This window comes from Barbus barbus (assembly GCF_936440315.1).
Source record: "Barbus barbus genome assembly, chromosome: 41".
NCBI lineage: Eukaryota > Metazoa > Chordata > Actinopteri > Cypriniformes > Cyprinidae > Barbus > Barbus barbus.
In genome coordinates this window covers 3531031-3553805 of record NC_136719.1, presented here as the reverse complement: position 1 = coordinate 3553805, position 22775 = coordinate 3531031, and the positions used below count along the sequence as shown (strand labels likewise).

The window sequence follows — 22775 nt, the reverse complement described above, 5'->3', positions numbered from 1 at the left end:
ATTTGTGTTCTGAAGACGAACGAAGGTCTTACGGGTTTGGAACAACATGAGGGCGAGTAATTAATGACACAATTTTCATTTCTGGGTGAACTAACCCTTTAAGCAGTGTGGAGACATTATAAATTATTAAAACATTGTGCATAATATTTAAAGGGATAATTCACCAAAAAATGAAAATTGTCATTTACTTCCCTCATGTTGTCCAAACCTGTATGAGTTTCTGTCTTCTGTTGATCACAAAAGAAGATATTTTGAAGAATGTTCATAAGAGATGCTGGTATCCATTGACTTATTAGTAACTTGTTTCATATCCTATGGTTGGTTTGGAACATTCTTCAAAACATCTTCTTTTGTGATCAACAGAAGAAATCTAATTGCAATTAACAAATTAAGAATCGATACCCGTTTGACTGTCCCTGAATTAAAATGTTAAATTATCCGAATTGTGTGTCAGTCGCTCTTTTTTTTTTTTTTTGTTTGTGGAAGTGAAAGTGTCTGCACATCTCAGCAGTGTTTCTCATTCAAACATGAATGTTTGCTGTATTGCCATGTGTCATAAAACCCCTTCTTACGTACCTTCTCTCTCTTCCCCCGTGTCTATCGTTTTTCAGATGAACATGATGCCGTACAGAAAAAAACCTTCACCAAGTGGATCAACTCGCAGTTCTCCAAGGTAACAGTGGCAACAGAACTTGTGCTGAACTTCTCAACTTCTGCTTTGAATGTGAAGAATAACTGGCGTTCTGCCAGAGATCTCAAACTGATGATTTCTTCCTAAGCAGCGATGCACTCAAGGTTCCTCTACAGTGTATTGTGAATATAGTCAATGCTGAAGTGCTTGTTAGGCATGGCATACAGAGAAGACTGCATTAACAACACAGCTCGACCTTCAGCGTCTTATAAAGGACACCACATGGGGACAATATAAAGAACACAGATATTCTTTAAAGTATCATTTTATTAAATTCATGTATTTATCTGTTCAAATTAACACACATTAAATTGGGATGCATTAAATTGATCAAAAGTGACTGTAAAGGCATTGGTTATGTTGGACATGATGCATTTAAAATAAGTGCTGTTCTTTTGAATTTTCTATTTATTAAAGAATCCTAAAAAATGTATCACAGTTTCCTCAAAAATATTATGCAGTTTTCAACGCTGATGATAAATATTTCTTGAGCAGCAAATCAGCATATTAGAATGATTTCTGAAGGATCATGAAGACTGGAGCAATGATGCTGAAAATTAATGTATGTAAATGTAAATATTAGCACTGCAATTTTAAGTGTTCTATAAAATAATTGTATTTTGTTTAATTCTTATTTTAGTAGTTTTAATTATAATTTAAAAAATGAACTAAAATAGTATTATTATTACTATTGTTATTTATTTATTTGTTTTTTAATGGGTCACACTATGTGCAGTGTGAGCACCAAAGCAAATCTCCAGGTGCTCTTCTGAGAACCAGACTGAAACTGTGCACCTCTGTGTGTGTTAGTGTTTGAATGCTGAGTGTGTGTGTATTCTGTTAATATGCTGAGATAACTAGAAGTCAATTCTTGGGTTGACTTCCCTCTTTCACTTTCAAAACTTGATTCAGTGATTAGTTTGTAGTCAAAAAATGTCTCTACATAGCATTTTTATATATTTGTTTTAAATGTTATTTTTATTATTATTAATAATAATAATATATGACCCTGGACCACAAAACCAGTATTGGGTCGCTGGGTTATATTTGTAGCAATAGCCAAAAATACACTGTATGGGTCAAAGTTATTGATTTTTCTTTTATGCCAAAAATCATTAGAGCATTAAATAAAGATCATGTTCCATGAAGATATTTTGTAAATGTCCTTTTGTACATATCAAAACTTATTTTTTGATTAGTAATTTGCATGGCCAAGAACTTCATTTGGACAACTTTAAAGGCAAATTTCTCAATAATTTGATTGTTTTGCACCCTCAGATTTCAGATTTTCAATAGTTGTATTTCAGCCAAGTATTGTCCTAAGAAACCATACATCAATGGAAAGTTATTTATTCAGCTTTCAGATGATGTATAAATCTCAATTTTGGAAAATTGACCCTTACGAATGGTTTTGTGGTCCAGAGTCACATATAATTATCAAATAAAAATCAGCATTGTTTTGTATTTTATTTGTTGTATATTTTAACAGAATAAATAAAAAGGTCTTTTTTTATATTTGAGTACTATGTGATGTATGATTTTTGATTATTTAGTGAAAAACAATGTGGAAAAGATTTTTTTGTGTATTTAACTTTACTGTTATGTGTTGTAGACGGGGAAGGCACCTATCAAAGACATGTTCTCTGACCTGAGAGACGGCAGAAAACTCCTCGATCTCCTGGAGGGACTGACTGGAAACACACTGGTGCGTGGGAGGGTTTGAATTAGGGGTCGACCGATATGTGTTTTTCAGGACCGATACCGATTATTACAGACAAAGTAGACCGATAACCGATATTTTGAACCAATATATATGTCTGGTGTAAAAATGACAGTTAATGTCAAAATTAAGAATAACAAGGGCTCTGACAAAAACCGCCTTCCCTGGTGTTGGTTGCACTTCTTACTCTTGTCTTCCTCTGTGCATCCATCAACAATAAGGGTAATATAAAGAGAGAGTTAAAAGTGGAGCCACTGCATGCTTCATGATTAAGCCTATGAATACTGTACTACAGCTAAACAGCTTGGGGAAATGTAAGTATTTGGCTTCAGTTATTTACATGTATGCAATTTAGAAATGTATGTGTAATAGCATAACCTCTCATAATTATTCATTATTTTCTGATTACTAAATCATAACCTACAAGAGGTGACTAATCAATTAATCTAATGCACATCAATTGATTGACTTAAAGCACAATGCATAGGCTATAATAAGTGCAAATAATTAAATTATCTTCATAGCTCCATTGTATAAGTTAAGACCACAACTATTTTAATGAAACTATAACACTAATAGCCTATTATAGGCACACTTGGTTCAGTAGCCTATTGAAATGTCAAAATGTTTGTCATGTTAATCTTGGCCTGTGTGATAGAAATTTCCATTAGTTTTAATATACAGTGCAGTATAAATGAGGCATAAAACATTAATTTAATTAATATTTTAATCAAATGAGTTAAACTCAATTTTTTGGCAAACAAAGGGGTTTACTATCAAGATTAAAACATGGAATAAATGGCTTATTGTGTGATTTATTCTTTTAAACAAAAGTTGTAATTGTTGTAGTAGTAGTAGCTAAACCGAACTTTTATTTTGACGGGTTGCCACGAGGTTCTGTTAAGTTTCTGTAGCCTATGTACTGTATATGATATGACGATAGTTTTAGTCAAATGAAATGGTCAAATGCTCATGAAGTAACTCTCAGAGCAGTTCTGGGGATGTTGTTCATGTATTTATGTCCTCATTTAGTGAGACAGCAGATGCGGAAAACACCGCGAGCGTCGCGCACTTCAGTATGTGTGTAATTCACATATACAGAGACATGCAGAACATGCAGGATTCATATTTAAATAGTCTTTTTGCAGCTTAATATTTACAGATACTAGTCCATAGCATGAGTCGATTTAAATGTAATACCTTTCTTTTGATTAATTCATCCAAACTTTGACAAATGCTGTGACATTCCGCGTTATACAGTAAATTCCTTTTATATGACTGGATTCCGCGATTTCCCCATCACGGAAACCATAAATAGTTAATATTGAGGTGTTTTGCAACTTGAGTGTAGTGGATTGTGATTTATTGCAACTTCAGCAATGTCTGCTGCTGCCTTTGAGAGACAACTGATGCGTGATCACTGAAGCAGCTCCAGTTAGCAAGCGCATTCAAGTGTGAGAGTTCAAAGCTTTCAGTGCCTTTAGCCTTCCACGTTCATTGGTCAGACTCATGACTCCCAACAAATCAGATACGCGGTGGGCGGAGACTGCTCTAGGCTTCAGAGTGGTGAGTTCCGACATGCTGCATCAGAGCCAAATAGCGTGTTTCAAACGTCAATTATTTTATCGGCAAATCGGTTTTGAAAATGACTGATACTGATAATCATAAAAATGCTTAATATCGGTGCCGATAATTGGTCGACCCCTAGTTTGAATAGCGGCCGAGTGTGTTTTGTCTGAATGGTGTGTTATATTTAGGGGCTCTTTCAAAACTTGATTCAGTCATATGTGACCCTGGAGCACAAAAATACATTGTGTGGGTCAAAATGATCATTAGGATATTAATGAAAAATCATTAGGATATTAAGTAAAGATCATGTTCCATGAAGATATTTTGTAAATTTCCTACTGTAAATATATCAAAACTTCATTTTTGATTAGTAATATGCATTGCTAAGAACTTAATTTGGACAACGTTAAAGGTGATTTTCTCAATATTTGTATGTTTTTGCACCCTCAGATTCCCGATTTTCAAATAGTTGTATTTCAGCCAAATATTGTCATATCCTAACAAACCATGTATCAATGGAAGCTTATTTATTCAGCTTTCAGATCATGTATAAATCTCAATTTTGAGAAATATACCCTTCTGACTGGTTTTGTGGTCCAGGGTCTCACATGTTTTTTGTTCATAAAGTGAAATTAGTGTGGAAAATGTTATTTTTAATTGTTGCATCAAATATTATAAATCAAATTGGCAATTAACTTTGTTTGATTTGAAATGGTTCTTCTAATTGGAAATAAATCAAGTAATTTTTCTGCAAATACAATACACGTTAAGATATATATTGAATATCGTTAAAAGGGGAAAAAAACCCTACACTACTTTTGAAAAGTTTGAGGTTAGTGCATTTATTATCATTATTTTATTTATTTATTTATTTTTGGAGAGAAAATAATTTTTATTTAACAAGGATGCCTTAAATTGATCAAACGTGAGAGTAAATACATTTATAAAGTTATAAAATATTTATTTTCCTAATAAATGCTTTTCTTAAAAAAAAACAAAACAAAAAAAAAAGATTACAAAATAGAATAATGTTTTCAACATTGATAATACTCCTGAGCAGTAAATCAGTATATTAGACTGATTTCTGAAGGATCATGTGACGCTGAAGACTGGAGTAATGATGCTGACAATACAGCACTGCATCACAGCAATAAATTACATTTTACAATATATTCAGTTTTAATATCTACATTTTAAATTGTAATAATATTTCACAGTATTACTGATTAAAAAAAAAAAAAAAAAAATCACCTAATTTCTACAGCCATAGGAACATTTCTTTTGAAAATGTTAAAAAATCATGTCAACCCCAAACTTTTGAATGGTAATATCTTTTGCGTCGCACTATTCCAAAGTATTTCAAAGAATCCATGGTACTATCATGGTGCATGTTCAGAAACGCAGTAATGCTCTAGCACTGTTTTGTGCTGTATATTTGTGAATGTGACTGTATGGCGTAACTCTCTCTTTCTCTGTCTCTCAGGCCAAAGAGCGAGGCTTTACTAGAGTTCACTCCCTCAACAACGTCAACCGCGTGCTGCAGGTCCTTCATCAGAACAGCGTGAGTCTCTCTCTACCTTCCCATGTGTCCTTGCTGCTGGGTGACTTCTATGGGCTTCAGCTGTGGGAGAAAATTATTTTTACTTCTTGCTTCGTATCAGCTGACAGACGCTGCCTAGGGAACTTACAGCAAGGGCAGTCCAATTAAAACGCTTTACAGTTCCTGTGCGTCTTTTAGGGACATTAGCGTGGCGTTTTGACGGCAAGGCCTCTGTTTCGACATGTCCTCTGTCTTTATGCTTTGATGACCTGGAGTCAGACAGACCAAACAGAGCCACAAACAATGTGTTTTTCCTGTCACATTTTACATGTTCACTCATGTTCCAGATCATTGTCTTTAGTGGACTTAGTGCTGTCACAATACCAATAATTTTATTTTATTATTATTTTATTTTATATTTTATTTTTAATTTATCCAAATTTTTACAATAAAAAGAAAATGTGTTAAAAAAAAGTACTAATCACAGAAGCCCTACAAAAATATATGTATAAAGGAAAAGCACCAACAGGTATTGCAAACACTGAACGTTTCAAAAACAGCCTAACGTTGGATGATTAATTGTCCTGGCCGATATAAGTGTCTATCATTACCCTGTAATTAGCTGAGCGGGGAATGTTCACACAGCACGGTTTCCTGGGTTTTAATCTCTTGACCGATAAAACCGGATCTGTGTGGGTCTAATGCAGGTTTATGTGGCGTTTCATCGCTCCTGGTCCAGATGTTTGCTGATCCTCCAGTGATCTCTCATGAATGCAGACACACATTTATTGACGCTGCTGTTGATTGATTACGTTCTTTGAATATTACACACTGATTATGTTGAGGCTGAGCTGGCTCTCTAAACGCAGTGATAGGGCTGTTTGAGGTTGACTCTCTAAGCAAACATGACAGCTCAAGTCGAACGTGTGAATGGTAAGTGTAGGTTTGGTTAATCTACACCTGTAAACACACTGTCAGATAGGCGTGTTTACATACAATCACACACATCACGCCAGCGGCCCGTAATCCTTTCTCAATGCCTGCTTTTCTCCGAGTCAGTAATAGCAGGTTAGAAACAACTGTGTGTTTATATATTACATATGAAAGCATGCAACACCATTCAAGACGTGACGCATTATGTAACACATTTTTGAGGTTAGTTGGAAATAATAGTTATTAAATGTTGAAATTAGCTGATAATAATAAATAATATTTTTTTTTATTAGTTATTGTTAATTAGCGTACTTAAGTAATGTTAAGAAATGGAACCTTCCTGTAAAGTGTCTTTTAGTGTAAGTGTATTTGTAATTTTTCTTGTTTTATTATTATTATTAATTATTATTCCCCAGATTAAAATGCACTGATGAATTTTCACAGTACTTTTTAATTTTTTTAAACTACCTCAGATTTATTTGAGCTTAAATACACTTGTTCTTTATTTGTCCTCCGGGAAATGTGAAAAAATAAATAAATAAATATATATAATATATATATATATGTGTGTGTGTGTATATATATATATATATATATATATATATATATATATATATATATATATATATATATATATATATATATATATATATATATATATATATATATATATATATATATATATATATATATATATATATATATATATATATATATAAAAAAAAATTGTATTTATTTGTGTGTATTTTTGTTTATTTGTATTTATTTGTTTATTTTTGTTTATTTGTATTTATTTTTGTTTATTTGTATTTATTTGTTTGTTTATATTTGTTTATTTGTTTTTATTTGTTTATATTTATTTGTTTATTTATTTTCATTTGTTTATATTTATTTATGTTTATTTTCATTTTTTATTTATTTTTATTTATTTTTATTTTTTTATTTATTTTTTTATTATTTTTTATTTATTTATTTATTTATTTATTTATTTATTATTTTGTTTTTTTTAATTAATATTTTTTCATATTTTTGTTGTATTTTATTTAACTTTGTAATATTTGTAATATATTGTTTATTTTTTACATTTTCATTTTTTTTTCATGGTTTTGAACATTTATTTATGCATTTATTCATCTTTCAGGTGGATCTGGTGAATATCGGCGGGACTGATATTGTCGATGGTAATCATAAGCTCACTTTAGGACTCATCTGGAGCATCATACTGCACTGGCAGGTCAGAAAACACACACAAAGCTCCTAAATCTGGATTCTTTATGTGCAAACATATTTCTGAAACATTTTTCAAGGACACAATTTTGTAACTTTTGAGGTTCTAATGTCAAAAGTAGTGCTGTCAAACGATTAATCGCATCCAAAATAAAAGTTTTTGTTTACATAATACATGTATGTGTTATTATTATGTTATAATATATATTATTAGTCTGAATATATAAATACACACACATACAGTATATATTTTGGAAACATTTACATGCATATACATTTATATATTTATATTCTTGTATTTAATATTATATATACATATAATTAATACATAAACAACATTTTTCTTAAATATCAAAATTTATGGGAGGAGAGAATTCAAGTCACCTTTATTTATATTGCGCTTTTATCAATGTAAATTGTGTCAAAGCAACTGCACAATATCAAAAAAAGGAAAATAGTGTGTAGAATTCAAATGAATCATGCAACGAGATTTACTAACATTTGCGCTCGTCAAATTACTGGTATTTGCACCATTTAACGCCCAAAAAAAGCACGTCTTAAACTATTTTGGCTGTAGTTGTTGCTAGGAGGAGGCACCGCAGAGAACAGAGAGCGTGTGTTAGAAGGGAGAGGATTTTTTCCACATGTATTAGCCTAATTTTATTTGGAATGCCAGAAGAACACATTATCTGAACATATCGTTTGCCAAGCCATGGTATTTTTCATTTGCTTCAAGAAATAAGACAACTTTGGACCCTCAACTAGGAGTCACGCAATATCAGGTCTATCACAACTTCATGCAAACCTTCATTTTTTGGCTTCCGGTTCTTTTCAGTGTACTGTGGCTTCTTTATTTGTGACTAAGCTAATTTGCGCTGCGCTTGGTATATTGCGTTGGTCGATATGTAAATGAGATGTATCTGCGTTCTTTAATTTGCACATTGTTAGTAAATCACTCGCATAAATTTCCACACCCATCGGTGCTGTTTTGGAATTGCGCTCTCGCGCTAATGAAGTCAGATGGCCATGAGATATATTTTAACTATCCTCTCTCTCTCTCTCTCTCTCTGTGTGTGCAGGTCAAGGACGTCATGAAGGATGTGATGTCCAGTCTTCAGCAGACTAACAGTGAGAAGATTTTGCTGAGCTGGGTGAGAAACTGCACCCGCAACTATAACAACGTCAACGTGCTCAACTTCACCACCAGCTGGGCAGACGGCCTGGCCTTCAATGCCATCCTACACCACTTCAGGTGACACACGCGCGCGCACACACACACACACACACACACACACACTCTCTCAGTGCTGGCATGTTGAGGCTGCTGTCAGTGCGCTCTCTAGGGAAAGGCTCCGGAGCGCATTGACTGGGTCAGAGGTCAAGAGAGTTTGTGTTCATAAGCTTTGGGTGGATCATGTCATGAGCCCACGGAAACACACACACACACACACTCACACTTTTAAACTTAGATGTAGAGAAAAACACAAAGCTGATTGTAATTTATTATCAGAAAAATTCTCAGTGATTAAGGTGCAAACATGCATAAAATCCTCTAAGTTCTTTATTAACTTATGTAAGCATTGTAAAATGTTTGTGGATGAAGGGATTGAGGACAAGTTGGTAGGTCCAGATGTAATCCAGAGTTTTTCCCAAACAATTTTCAGTTCTGGTTTTGTGGGGAAATCTGTGTAATAGGTTTAAACAAAGTGTGTTAAACCAAGCTTAGTACTACACCCTTATTTGCACCTGAAGAGTTATCAGATGTGCAAATATTTAATAAGCAAAAACGTAAGCGTGTGTAGCTGCGAATGACAGAAGCTTGCAGAATATTGAATATCTTCTAGATCTGTGGGCTTCATCCACACCACCGCAGAAATGTGCTTGTTGGTCCACATCGGTTCGGTTTTGAAAAAGTCAGAACTTCATTCTGTAATCAAAGTGAATCTGATGTTTAGAAGTGACCTGAATCTCATCACTGAACTCTGTTGCTCATGTCAGTTCTCGTTGATGGTGAATGACTGCAGGTTAGTTTGTTGCTGCATGTGTGAATGGCTGTTTAGACTCTTGTTATGAATTGTGTTTCAGGCCTCATGGGTTCAGCTGGGAGGAAGTAGTTCATCTAACCCCAGTGGAGCGACTGGACCACGCTTTCACATTCGCCAAAGATCAATTCAACATTGAGAGACTCCTGGATCCAGAAGGTAAAGAAGCATTGCCACACTAGAACTGCTCCAATTCAGAATAGAAGCAGAAGGACTTATAACTACAAACATTTTCCATTGTTTGGTGAAGCACAGTCGTTTAAATAGATATCCAGGAAATTGGAAATTTCGCATTCGGGCAAAATATTTCCATAAAGATTTTGCAGCTTTGGTCAAGTTGGTCATGTGGATTCACTGAACTGAGCGGATGAAGGCTACACTGTTTGAAAGTGACTTAGAGATGACTTTTTTGAGATGTGCTTCATACTTTGCTACACTATTTACATTTACAATAGGGTGCACGAATTGGGGAAAAAACATATTGCATTTTCTTGCATTGCAAGAAAAAGAAGAGCTAAAACTAAGATTCCGTCAATGTCCTACAATGAAACATGTTCCCTGACATATTGCTTGACAGCTTTATTAAACTGGTTAGATGAGACTCTTGTTTGATTTTCTCCAACTTTAAGAAGAAGAGGGCATCATGAATCCATTGTGTTGGAGTTGGAGGCCTCTGATCCATCCACTTCAGCAATGTTAGTCGTTTGGCTAAGAGCACGATAAAAGCTGTACTATCAGATTGTATATTTGTAAGATTATATGATACAGGAGTAATTCCAAAAATGGCTATCAATGGGCAAGGGGAGAAAAATTGAGATTTAAAATGCAAATGCGATGTGTTTTCTGTGCGTCATTGTAGGGCTATATACAGTGGTGTGAATGATTTTTTTTTTTTTTTTTTGCATGTTTGTCGCACTTTAATGTTTCAGATCATCAAACTAATTTAAATATTAATCAAAGATAACACAAGTAAACACAACATGCAGTTTTTGAATGAAGTTTTTTATTATGAAGGGAAAACAAAATCCAAACCCACATGGCCCTGTGTGAAAAAGTGTTTGTTCCCCTCCCCCATTGTTAAAACATAACTGTGGTTTATCACACCTGAGTTCAGTTTCTCTAGCCACACCCAGGCCTGATTACTGCCACACCTGTTCACAATCAAGAAATCACTTAAATAGGACCTGCCTGACAAAGTGAAGCAGACCAACAGATCTTCAAAAGCTACACATCATGTTGAGATCCAAAGAAATTCAGGAACAAATAGGAAAGTAAGTAATTGAGATCTATCAGTCTGGAAAAGGTTATAAAGTCATTTCTAAAGCTTTGGGACTCCAGTGAACCACAGTGAGAGCCATTATCCACAAATGGAGAAAACATGGAACAGTGGTGAACCTTCCCAGGAGTGGCCGGCCGACCAAAATTACCCCAAGAGCGCAGCGACGACTCATCCAAAAGGTCACAAGACCCCACAACATCATCTAAAGAACTGCAGGCCTCACTTGCCTCAGTTAAGGTCAGTGTTCATGACTCCACCATAAGAAAGAGACTGGGCAAAAATGGCCTGCATGGCAGAGCAAGACGAAAACCGCTGCTGAGCAAAAAGAACATAAAGACTCGTCTCCGGGAAAATACTCTGTGGACTAACGAGACAAAAGTTGAACTTTTTGGAAGGTGTGTGTCCCATTACATCTGGCGTCAAAGTAACAGCATTTCAGAAAAAGAACATCATAGCAACAGTAAAATATGGTGGTGGTAGTGTGATGGTCTGGGGCTGTTTTGCTGCTTCAGGACCTGGAAGACTTGCTGTGATAAATGAACCATGAATTCAGCTGTCTACCAAAAAATCCTGAAGGACAATGTCCGGCCATCTGTTCATGACCTCAAGCTGAAGCGAACTTGGGTTCTGCAGCAGGACAATGATCCAAAACACACCGGCAAATCTACTTCTGAATGGCTGAAGAAAAACAAAATGAAGACTTTGGAGTGGCCTAGTCAAAGTCCTGACCTGAATCCTATTGAGATGCTGTGGCATGACCTTAAAAAGGCGGTTCATGCTCGAAAACCCTCCAATGTGGCTGAATTACAACAATTCTGCCAAGATGAGTGGCCAAAACTCCTCCACAGCGCTGTAACAGACTCATTGCAAGTTATCACAAGCGCTTGATTGCTGTTGTTGCTGCTAAGGGTGGCCCAACCAGTTATTAGGTTTAGGGGGCAAGCACTTTTTCACACAGGGCCATGTGGGTTTGGATTTTGTTTTCCCTTCATAATAAAAAACTTAATTAAAAAACGGCATGTTGTGTTTACTTGTTTTATCTTTGATTAATATTTAAATTAGCTTGATCTGAAACGTTAAAGTGTGACAAACATGCAAAAAAAAAAAAAAAAAAAAAATCAGGAAGTGGGCCAACACTTTTTCACACCACTGTATATATATAAATGTGTATACATGTGTAAATGAACACAGAGCCACGCTTTACTATAAAACAGTCAGCATGTTTATTTTATTATTAATTTATTAAACTGCAGCCTTTGCAATTTGATAATCACACTAAGCCATATCGCGATTTTGATTATTTTAGTTTTTATTATTTGTGCAGCCCTAATAGACAATTTAATTTTTGCCGGCAGAAATGTATCTTTAGCATACAGAGCCGTTAGCATTCTTGACCATTATCTTTTGCTGACGTGATGTTGGCTTTGTTTGGATATCTTGTCAGTTTGATGTTTACGCCTGAAGCAGGGAATCAAACCAATGAAACAATGCCAGTCAACAAACCGGTGACCAGCACATTCCAGAGCCCAGATCCTGAGACTAATCATCTGGACTTGATTGGATTACATGGCTTTTCCTGAACACAAGTTCACATGGGCCATGACTAATCAGAGGGGCCTCATAGAGAACTCCATAAACACACACACTCATATTCATTCTCTCTCTCTCTCTCTGTGTTTCTCTCTCAGATGTGGCGGTGCAGTTGCCGGATAAGAAGTCCATCATCATGTATGTGACCTCACTCTTTGCTGTGTTTCCCAATGACATCACGATAGATGACATCAGAGAGGTGGAGACGCTGCCCAGACGCTATAAGGTGGAACAGGAGCATGGGCACGCTGTAAGTGCTCTAGATACCCCAAAAGACGTGATTTAGTCAGTTAACCGTCTCAGATTGGTGTTCCATCATGTGCCAAAATCCAAAACTCTTTGGATGACAGTGGTCTTGAGGGCATTTTGGTCCTTCTGAAGATGGTTTTAAGGTTCTCTTGTGGTGTGAAGTCAGTTTTCAGGGCTGTTTAATGTAAAGGCCCATTCACAGCAAGAACGATAACTATATTAGCATCCATATCAAAGCTTGATAATGTTATGTTTGTTGTAAGTGTGCTGCGGTTTTGTTGTCTGTCGCTTTAAATGCTCAAGCTCTTTAAAGTCGAGTGGATTCCGATTGGCTGTTAAAGTTTTCATTGTTCATCAGGTGGAAAGAAATTGTTCTGAAAGTGGTATTCCAGTGATGATATTCCACTTTGTCGTTATCGTTATAGTTGTGGTGTGGACTTCTCTATTCTCACTGAATTAGAATGATTATTAAAGTCCTATTATGGGTTATGAAAGGTTCATATTTTGGTTTTTGGAGTCTCCAACAACAGGTTGACATGCATGCAAGGTCAAAAAACACTTTCATTGTCTTATAATATGCATTTATTTTTTACCTTATTTGCTCAACGACTCCCAAACGATTCACTCAACGATCCATTTTTCCATACCCCTCCGTTGCGTGACGCTAATCTGCGGCGATTGTTCTCATTTTCATCTCATCTCGCCTGTAATGCCTGATAAAGCAGTGTTTGAGTGCAGTGCTGCTTTGTGTACAGCGTTATGGGGAAACCTATATTTTTACCGCTCCAAAAGCAGCACCTAGTGGCAAAGAATGAATTTGCATTTTCATTCAGACCAACGCGAAAAGACCAACAAGTGGGCGGCAAAATGCTAATGTCTCATGTTGACGTCAACATGAAACGGCTTGGGATTCGTTTTAAAAACGACTCGTTTCAATGATTCAGTCGACTCTTTCTTTTGAGAGACTATAACTTTATACACGGAGCACTTTCAGATTTTAAAATTTGCAGGATGTTTTCATTCATTTAGAGCCGTGTTACTGCATGAAAGATCATTTTCAAAACTCCATAATAGGGGCACTTTAAAGCTTTATAGTTTTCATTATCGTACTTGGTGTGAACGCCGGGCCTTAATACCATTTTCAGGATGTAATTTTCACTTACAGAATAATTATTCTCGTTTATGTGTATGATTAGCTGAAGAAGTTCTGTTCCATGAGTTAATGCCTGTTTATATGAATGTTTGGTTTGGTTTTGGTTCAGACCAACATGAACATTTGCATGACATCAGTGTCAGATTTTTTTTTTACAGAAAGGTTTTCTAATCTCTTTTACGTTACACTGCAAATAAAACTGGCACTGCTGAAATGTAAAACTACGTCTTGCTAATTGCACAAAAAAACTTGACCCGCAATTGATTTCAATTGAATATGGTATTAGCATGTTGCTAAGCTATCACTGATTCTCGAATAAGCATAAAAATACATGGTGCACACAAGTATTGTGTGAAATACTGCATTTGTAATGAGACTGAACTAGTTTTTAATCTATAATTGTTAGTTTAATCAGTTATATTCAAAATTGACATAATTTTCTCACATTGTCCGCCATCTTGAATTCAATTTTTCTCCATGCCTTCTCTGTGAAGGAGACATGCTTATCCTGCATCATAATTTGAAAATGAAAATGTTTTTTATCTTCACATCATGAACGAATCTACTATGCCTTAAAATGCAGCCTACAGTCATCTTAAGTTTTGGAACGGAGTAATAATGTTAGTCGTGTTCATTTATAACCAAATTAAATAAAAATGTGGTGTCTTGTCAACTGAAAACTGATGTTACCAGACATGATGCTTGTAGACATTAGCGTAAATCCTCTTATTACTGAAACTGTTAGTGTCTGAACCACCACAAACACCTTCATGCATCTGTCTAATGCCTCTGTGTTTATAAACTCCAGCTAATATTGATGGTCCCGATGGCAAATGGGAAGTATGAGTTTTAACAGATGGCTTCAGCTGGGCACGTCGTAATGAAGTGTTATACACAGCAGAGCAGACGCGCAGATATATTTAACACAGCCACTTGCTTATTCAGCTGACTGTGAACACCAGAGGAAATCATGACTAGGTGCTTCTTGTCATCAAATATACACGAGTAGAGAATGTGCACGATGGGATTTCTTGCTAGCAGGATGCAAAAGAAAGCAATGGCAGTTAAAAAGCGGTTGTTGTTATTCTGGTGTTTTCTGATGAGGAACTGCCGGTGGAAAAATGGCATCACAATTTAGTGCCAATAAATGGCTCCACTTCTACCAGTTTCCTTTTCTCGCTCACACACTCGCTCTCTCTATCGCTCTTCCTCTCTGTTTTCACTGGTAAGAGTGAGTCATACAGTTGTGCAGTGTATATACTGTGCTATATCGTGCACGCATGCAGTCACAGATGGGTGGATTCTCTCTGATGCTTTTCTTGCATAGCTGTGTACAAATTGTGTTAAAAGGAGCATGGTATTGGCATGTTTTTGGACGTTAATAGCATGCTTTTATGTGCATTTATTATGGTAATGCCATAGTTCAGCAATGCTAGAAGTATATTTACCTGCTATGCAAGTACTGTTGTCCAAAAAAAACATGGTAGCATCATGATACTGTACTTTTCCATGCTTTTGTGTAATATAACATTACCTTGGTCAAAACTTGGTTGCACTTAACTAAATTTGTCAAATGATCTTTTACCTTTTGATCTTAAAAGCAACCAACCAACTTTTTAGTTTGTATTAAAATACCTTGGTATTATCTTCTGATAATATTACAATACTGTGGTACAGTCACAGTGCATTAGTGCAAGGGTAGTTTTGCGAAGGGCTGAACAATTAAATAAATAGGGCTTAGTGCGACTGGCCAATATCTTATTGTATAAATTGTGATTTTATTAAATTTAATTAAATGGCATGCTTTAGAGCAACACTGTGTTCATTTACACGTGTGCAGCCAGAGTAAAACGCTTGATGGCTTAATGTTTGAAAATGATTAAATCAGACACTAATATTAGTTGTTGTTTTTTACATTACTGTTTTTATTTTTATTTTACAGTGAACAAATATAGTGGTAATATTATTATTTAATCAATATTCATTTTATTTTTTAGTCATATTGATATGTATGGAAGCCCGTTTCCGCCACTGAATAAAAATAAAAACGGTTATTGTGACTTTTTTTTTAATCTCACAATTCTGCCTTTTTTCAAAGAATTGTGAGATATAAACTCACAATTGGGAGTTATAAAGTCAGAATTATGATTTATAAGGTGGAGCAGGAGCATGGGCTCTAGATACCCCAAAAGACGTGCTTTAGTCAGTTAACCGTCTCAGATTGGTGTTCCATCATGTGCCAAAATCCAAAACTCTTTGGATGACAGTGGTCTTGAGGGCGTTTTGGTCCTTCTGAAGATGGTTTTAAGGTTCTCTTGTGGTGTGAAGTCAGTTTTCAGGGCTGTTTAATGTAAAGGCCCATTCACAGCAAGAACGATAACTATATTAGCATCCATATCAAAGCTTGATAATGCTATGTTTGTTGTAAGTGCGCTGCGGTTTCGTTGTCTGTCGCTTTAAATGCTCAAGCTCTTTAAAGTCGAGTGGATTCCGATTGGCTGTTAATGTTTTCATTGTTCATCAGGTGGAAAGAAATTGTTCTGAAAGTGAGGCTGATATTTTCTCAGAATTGCGAGTTTGTATCATGCAATTCTGAGAAAATAAAGTCGCAATTACCTTTTTAATTTTTTATTCAGTTGCGGAAACAATCTAGTCATATTGTGCTGCCCCTAAAAACAAGCACAGCACACCTGAAGCTTTTTATTGTCTTTTACACTTCAAAACCTAACTGCAATTTTTGTCAAAAAAATGTATTTTCCCCCAAATCATGCAGCATAGTTTTGCTCTCTATATGTCCATTAGCGGTGATGCATTTTGATTCTCATGTAAACATAAATATCACAGTGCTCATCAGACACGACCATTGCAGACCATGCATTTATTTTCATGCACAGGTGCAGCTGATGGGAAACTCAGGAGTTTCCCATCAGCTGCACCTGTGCGTGAAAATAAATGCATGTCTGACAGGTTACAGTATTTAACCTTTAATGCCTTTAATAACCAAATGAGCTGCTCGTCTTGCCACTGGAACTGGATTGACTGCAGGTCTCTAAAGTCAACTGTAATGAATCATGATTGATTGTTTTCACTCTAAAGCCCTTTAATGTCAACCCTAACAACAGGCTTAAACCATGACTATTTTCATAATCTTGCACAGCCTCTCGTACCTTATTTGCTATTGGTGAATCGCGGTGGTGGTGATCTGTGCAGTGTTTACTGATGAGACTACTGTATATGTAGGGTTGATGTAGGCATCTGCTGGGACGCTGTGGGGCATTTGGGTGGTTCTGCATTTGTCAGACCACAAATATTTCAGAGCTGCTTATTCCAGCTTTGCTCACCGCCCTCCAAACACACACTGTTTTACAGTCGAACAGAAAGAAGCGCGTTTTATCCAGCATGTGGGATGGAGTTGGGAATTCCAGCAGAATATTTTCATCAGATGACCTTTTCCTCCAGATGAGGGCTGTTCTCTGTGCATTTGTTCAAGGAACAAAGCCTTGTTTGTGGACTCAGTTGCTACTATTAACAGAGTTTAAATGACCTTTCTTTGTGAGAGCTCTGTTAAAATGAGCCTTTACTTGTTCGGATGAGATCCAGTCTTTTGAAATGGTGATTGTCCATTCTACTAAACATGTAATATTCGGTTTCACCGATAAGCGAGTCTGTTGAGTTCTGCAAGCAGCCCTAAATGAAAATAGCTGATGATTATTCAAGTTGCTGTTTTTAAAGGTTTTTTTTTTTTTCTCTCACCAACAGAAAAGTACCAAAAATAAACCATGTTTCTGCTCTGTTAATGACCGAATTGTGTCTATTATGACAATGACTTTTTTCTAAACTGGTGATACGATATTAACCATATTTTTGGGTGTGGCACCATGTTCTACCGCATATCATTACAATTGCATACTTCTTTTAAATTGCATCATGCGTTAGTACCATGTTTTTTAGTTGTACTATGGCAATACCATGTTTTTGAATGTGATTCCATGGGAATACCATGTTTTTGAATGTGATTCCATGGGAATACCATGTTTTTGAATGTGATTCCATGGCAATACCATGTTTTTGAATGTGATTCCATGGCAATACCATGTTTTTGAATGTGATTCCATGGCAATGCCATGTTTTTGAATGTGATTCCATGGCAATACCATGTTTTTGAATGTGATTCCATGGGAATACCATGTTTTTGAATGTGATTCCATGGCAATACCATGTTTTTGAATGTGATTACATGGCAATACCATGTTTTTGAATGTGATTCCATGGCAATACCATGTTTTTGAATGTGATTCCATGGCAATACCATGTTTTTGAATGTGATTCCATGGCAATACCATGTTTTTGAATGTGATTCCATGGGAATACCATGTTTTTGAATGTGATTCCATGGTAATACCATGTTTTTGAATGTGATTCCATGGGAATACCATGTTTTTGAATGTGATTCCATGGCAATACCATGTTTTTGAATGTGATTACATGGGAATACCATGTTTTTGAATGTGATTCCATGGCAATACCATGTTTTTGAATGTGATTCCATGGCAATACCATGTTTTTGAATGTGATTCCATGGCAATACCATGTTTTTGAATGTGATTCCATGGGAATACCATGTTTTTGAATGTGATTCCATGGCAATACCATGTTTTTGAATGTGATTCCATGGCAATACCATGTTTTTGAATGTGATTACATGGGAATACAATGTTTTTGACATCTGTCATGACAATGGCATTAGTTTTGTACTTGCACTATTGTAATACCATGTTTTTAAACTTAGAATAGCAATACTATATTTGGTGATACCATGTTCTTGACATCTATCTATGACAATGACACGCTTTTTAAAGCTGCACTATTATACCATGTTTTTTGACTTGTATGCTGGAAATACCTTTTTTTTGGGGGGGGTACGTTACCATGGTAATAGCATGTTTTTGGCATTGCCTACTGTAAAGTTCATGTCATACTCCCTAGGGCAGTGTTGCCTTTGTATTAGAGTTATCAGTCTAAGCTTCTTTCTATTGTCGTTATTTTGTATCTCTCTTTTGATGCACTTTGAGCATTTTTCCCAGAGTTCTCGGGTGTGGTGCTGTTTGGTTCCCCGATGTAAGATTTCAGATCAGATGGGTTCATTACCTGATTCCGTCTCATTATTATACAGCACAATGGCGTTCACGCCATGAAGAAAACCTGCTTCTATTTCCATCAGACTCTCACAATTAGCGGTCGATTAGTGTTTCACTCTTATCAATGAGCGGTGACATTTCTGTCATGGGCGTGCTGAGGAATGTAGGTCGCCGGGTTTAGAAAAGCTGTCAGTTTTTAGGCGTGGGACATAAGCATCCGAGAATGTGAATATCACCAGATGACCGGCCCTGTTATGCTGTTATGGTGTTTAGTCAGCTGAGAACACGTGCCAGTGGCAGTATTGCGTCTGAAGGTCCTGCTGATCTTCGTGCAGCTCTTCTTGTTTTGAGTGTGCGGCTCAGAGCCTTGTAATGACTCTTTTCTTTGGCTCTTTGAAAAGAAAGGAATAGTTTCTTTACATGGTATTTTCCATGATGGTCTGCTCACAACAGATGCACAGTGAATCTCAGTAGACACATCCAGGTCAACATTCATCACAAAATCAAAGCGCACATGATAAAGGAATTCCGTTTTAAACAATAAAGACCTTTTGCACCATTTTCAGGGCTATTAAGCAAATTTCAACCCCAAATTCTCATTACCTTGATGCAGTTAATTAGTAAATTTAAATTTGAATTAATCCTTAAATCTACTTGAATATAATACCTTCATAAATACAATACGTCATATTCATTCCTAAAAAGAATGCTGAAAAAATGTATCACAGTTTCCACAAAAATAATAAGCATCACAACTAAATGGTTTTTAAGCGGAAAATCAACATATTAGAATGATTTCTGAAGGATCATGTGAGATATATATTTTTGTGGAAACAGCAATACTTTTTTCAGGGTTCTTTTGATTAATTAAAAGTTCAAAAGAGCAGCATTTATTTGCAACAGAGGAATGTCAAAAGATCATATTTCTATTTCAAATAAATACTGTTCTTTTGAACTGATTATTCTTCAAAGAATCCAGCAAAGAAAAAAAAATCCCACAACGTTTTCTAGATTGATGAAATAAATGACACTTTACAATACATTTAAATTGAGAATTTTACTGACCACAAAATTTAAATGCAAGTCCACTACCATGATACCATGTCTTTTTGTTTTATTTTATATTTTATTTTGGTAATGGCAATTATGAGAAATTGTACATAGCTGTCTTCATGTTTTTTTTTATTTATTTTGATCTTGGGGAAATATTTTTCACGTTTTGTGTTTTTTTTAATTTATACATTTGTTCTCCCCTCTTTCAGTCTTTTTTGTCAATGTAACAATTTTTCAGTTTGAGGCGTTTCAACAGAAACTGTAGTTAAAATGACAAGTTTTACATTTTTAATCTTAGTTTTTACATGGATGCTGTGACATATTATGAGTCAGACTGAAGTCACTGGTCTCCTTCACTTCCATTTGAGAATTCATTAGTGTGATCATCTACAACACGTCATAGATGTCTCTTCACCTGCCATGATATTTGCGTTTTGAACAGAAACGCAAACATCTTTAACTTGCTTCCTAAAACACACAAAAATACGGCTGTGCAAACGTGTACCCTTACCGAAATTTTACATGTGGGAAAGCTGGCATATTCATAGCGCTTAACGTTTTCTATATCATTATATTCAGATGAGCTGTTAACTGAAGCTGTGTGTTGCTGTGCAGGGTTTGTCTGGAGAGAAGGAGGTGGTGAGCAGCACAAGACCAGAGAGGCCCAGCACGCTGACGGAGGTGGACACGGAGGTCAATCTGGACACGTATCAGATCACGCTGGAGGAGGTGCTCACCTGGCTGCTGTCGGCCGAAGACGCGCTGCACATGCAGGACGACGTGTCCGACGACGTGGAGGAGGTCAAAGACCAGTTCCACACACACGAGGTATATGTGACACACAATTACACTTCAGAAACATTGTTAGCATTTAGTAGATAATCTCTTTTTCTTTGAATTACTCCAGAAACTACAACATATAACATTACTCATATGTAAAACAAAACAAAAAATTTAAAATAGATGGGTAACGATTAGTAACAAACTTTGATGTCGGCTTGACTAAGCTTTGTTTGAAATAACTTTGAAGTTTGAAGACTTTATTCAATTCTCAAGTCAGGGAAATGTTGTTATTTTCTACCACATTGCTAAAATGTTGCGAACATTATTTAACATGCTGTTAACATGTTAGCACATTGCTTTAGAAGGTTGCTAACATGTTGTTTTATCATGTCGCTAGCATGATTTATCACATTACTAGCATGTTTTAACAGGTTGCTAACATTATTGAGCATGTTAGCATGATTTAACGTGTTTTAATATGTTTCTATCATGATTTAGCATGTTGTTAGCATGGTTAGTGCACAACTAGCATAAATGAGTATGTTACTAACATGATTTAGCACGTCGTCCCAGAATATCCGTTAAACTTTACTAGTGATAGACAACTTAAAAACACTAAGTCTTACAAAAATACAAAAGATTTGACCCCCCTCAATGAAAGTTTGTCTTTTATTATTGTTTTGATCTTTGGGTTTACGAAAACTATAAGTCAGATCAGTTTGAGATATAGCAACCTGAGTCAGACCCGTCTGAATGTCTGAGTTTTGGTAGTTGTAGCTTGAAAACTCTAAGAGGAGATACAGACTAAATGTAGTCTCAGAAGAAGGAGGAGAAGAAGAATCAGCAGCAGCATTTCAGTATGTAACTAACACAGTTCCTCACACCATGAAACCGCCCACCACTGCTCTTTCTGATTGACCTGAGGACTTTTAGTGTTAGCATGTCCCATGTTCAGATGCTCCGTGTTCCCGTCCTGTCGGAGGACATGCTCTGAACATGCCAGGAATGTGAGGAATTCTGTGAGGCAGAGAGACTTCTGACAGACAGCAGGGCCGGGGCACATAAACTCACTCCTGAGTGATGGATCCAGAGCGGGAGGGTGAGGTTATGAGGCACTGACACAGAAACAAAAGCAAGGTAAATGCAGGAAAGCTCTGGAGATGCTATGAGCGCTGGACTTTTCCTGAAGCGTGAACCTGTTTGTCTCTGCACTCTGGATCCACTTGAAACATCAGAGATTTAGATAATGTGCAAATGGTTTGTTACGTCATTCGTCTTTTTTGATCGTTTTTCTGTTTCAAGAATAGATCATAAGATACCGTGTGAATGAGTGGCACGTTTTCTTCTGCTACACATACTCAAGCACAAGTCTCACTATATGAGGACATAAACATGCACACTTTATCTCCAGAGCTGCTCTGAGAGTCACTGCACCAGCATTTCACCGTGTCATTTGAGCAAAACTATCGTCAAATACATTTTATGAATCTGGGCCCGTATTCATGAAGAATTTTAGTGCTGAGAGTTGCTCCTAGTAACAAAATTCTAAGAAAATTCTTAGAAATGTGGGTGTTTCCTCCTTAAAATTAAAGAAAAGATCCTAGTAAAGAAAAAAGTAATTCAGAAAGCATTTTAACCCTTAAAAGAGGTCTTAAGGTCAAACTTGTTAGGAGTACGGACGAGGACTTTTAAGGGGCTTAAGAGTTTCTTTAGCAGTGGAGAAAACGGACGAAACATGAAGAGGGAGAAGAAATGTGTTGCACACAATGCATGACAGTGAGTTAATAAGACACTACACATTAGATCGT

General features: G+C 36.0%; 1 protein-coding gene across 6 annotated transcripts in view; it reads left to right on the top strand.

Annotated features, from left to right (window-relative positions):
- LOC306860982 (utrophin-like) overlaps positions 1–22775 on the top strand; it is a gene marked incomplete at its 3' end in the record, with an annotated part of 232987 nt that overhangs the window by 21966 nt on the left and 188246 nt on the right. For all 6 annotated transcript variants that reach the window (XM_079403021.1, XM_079403019.1, XM_079403020.1 and 3 more), the window contains 8 exons: positions 612–673; positions 2304–2396; positions 5464–5541; positions 7595–7687; positions 8760–8932; positions 9766–9881; positions 12690–12841; positions 20800–21012. In XM_079403021.1, the coding sequence (XP_079259147.1) occupies positions 612–673; positions 2304–2396; positions 5464–5541; positions 7595–7687; positions 8760–8932; positions 9766–9881; positions 12690–12841; positions 20800–21012 (980 nt within the window). The remainder of the gene's footprint in view (positions 1–611; positions 674–2303; positions 2397–5463; positions 5542–7594; positions 7688–8759; positions 8933–9765; positions 9882–12689; positions 12842–20799; positions 21013–22775) is intronic.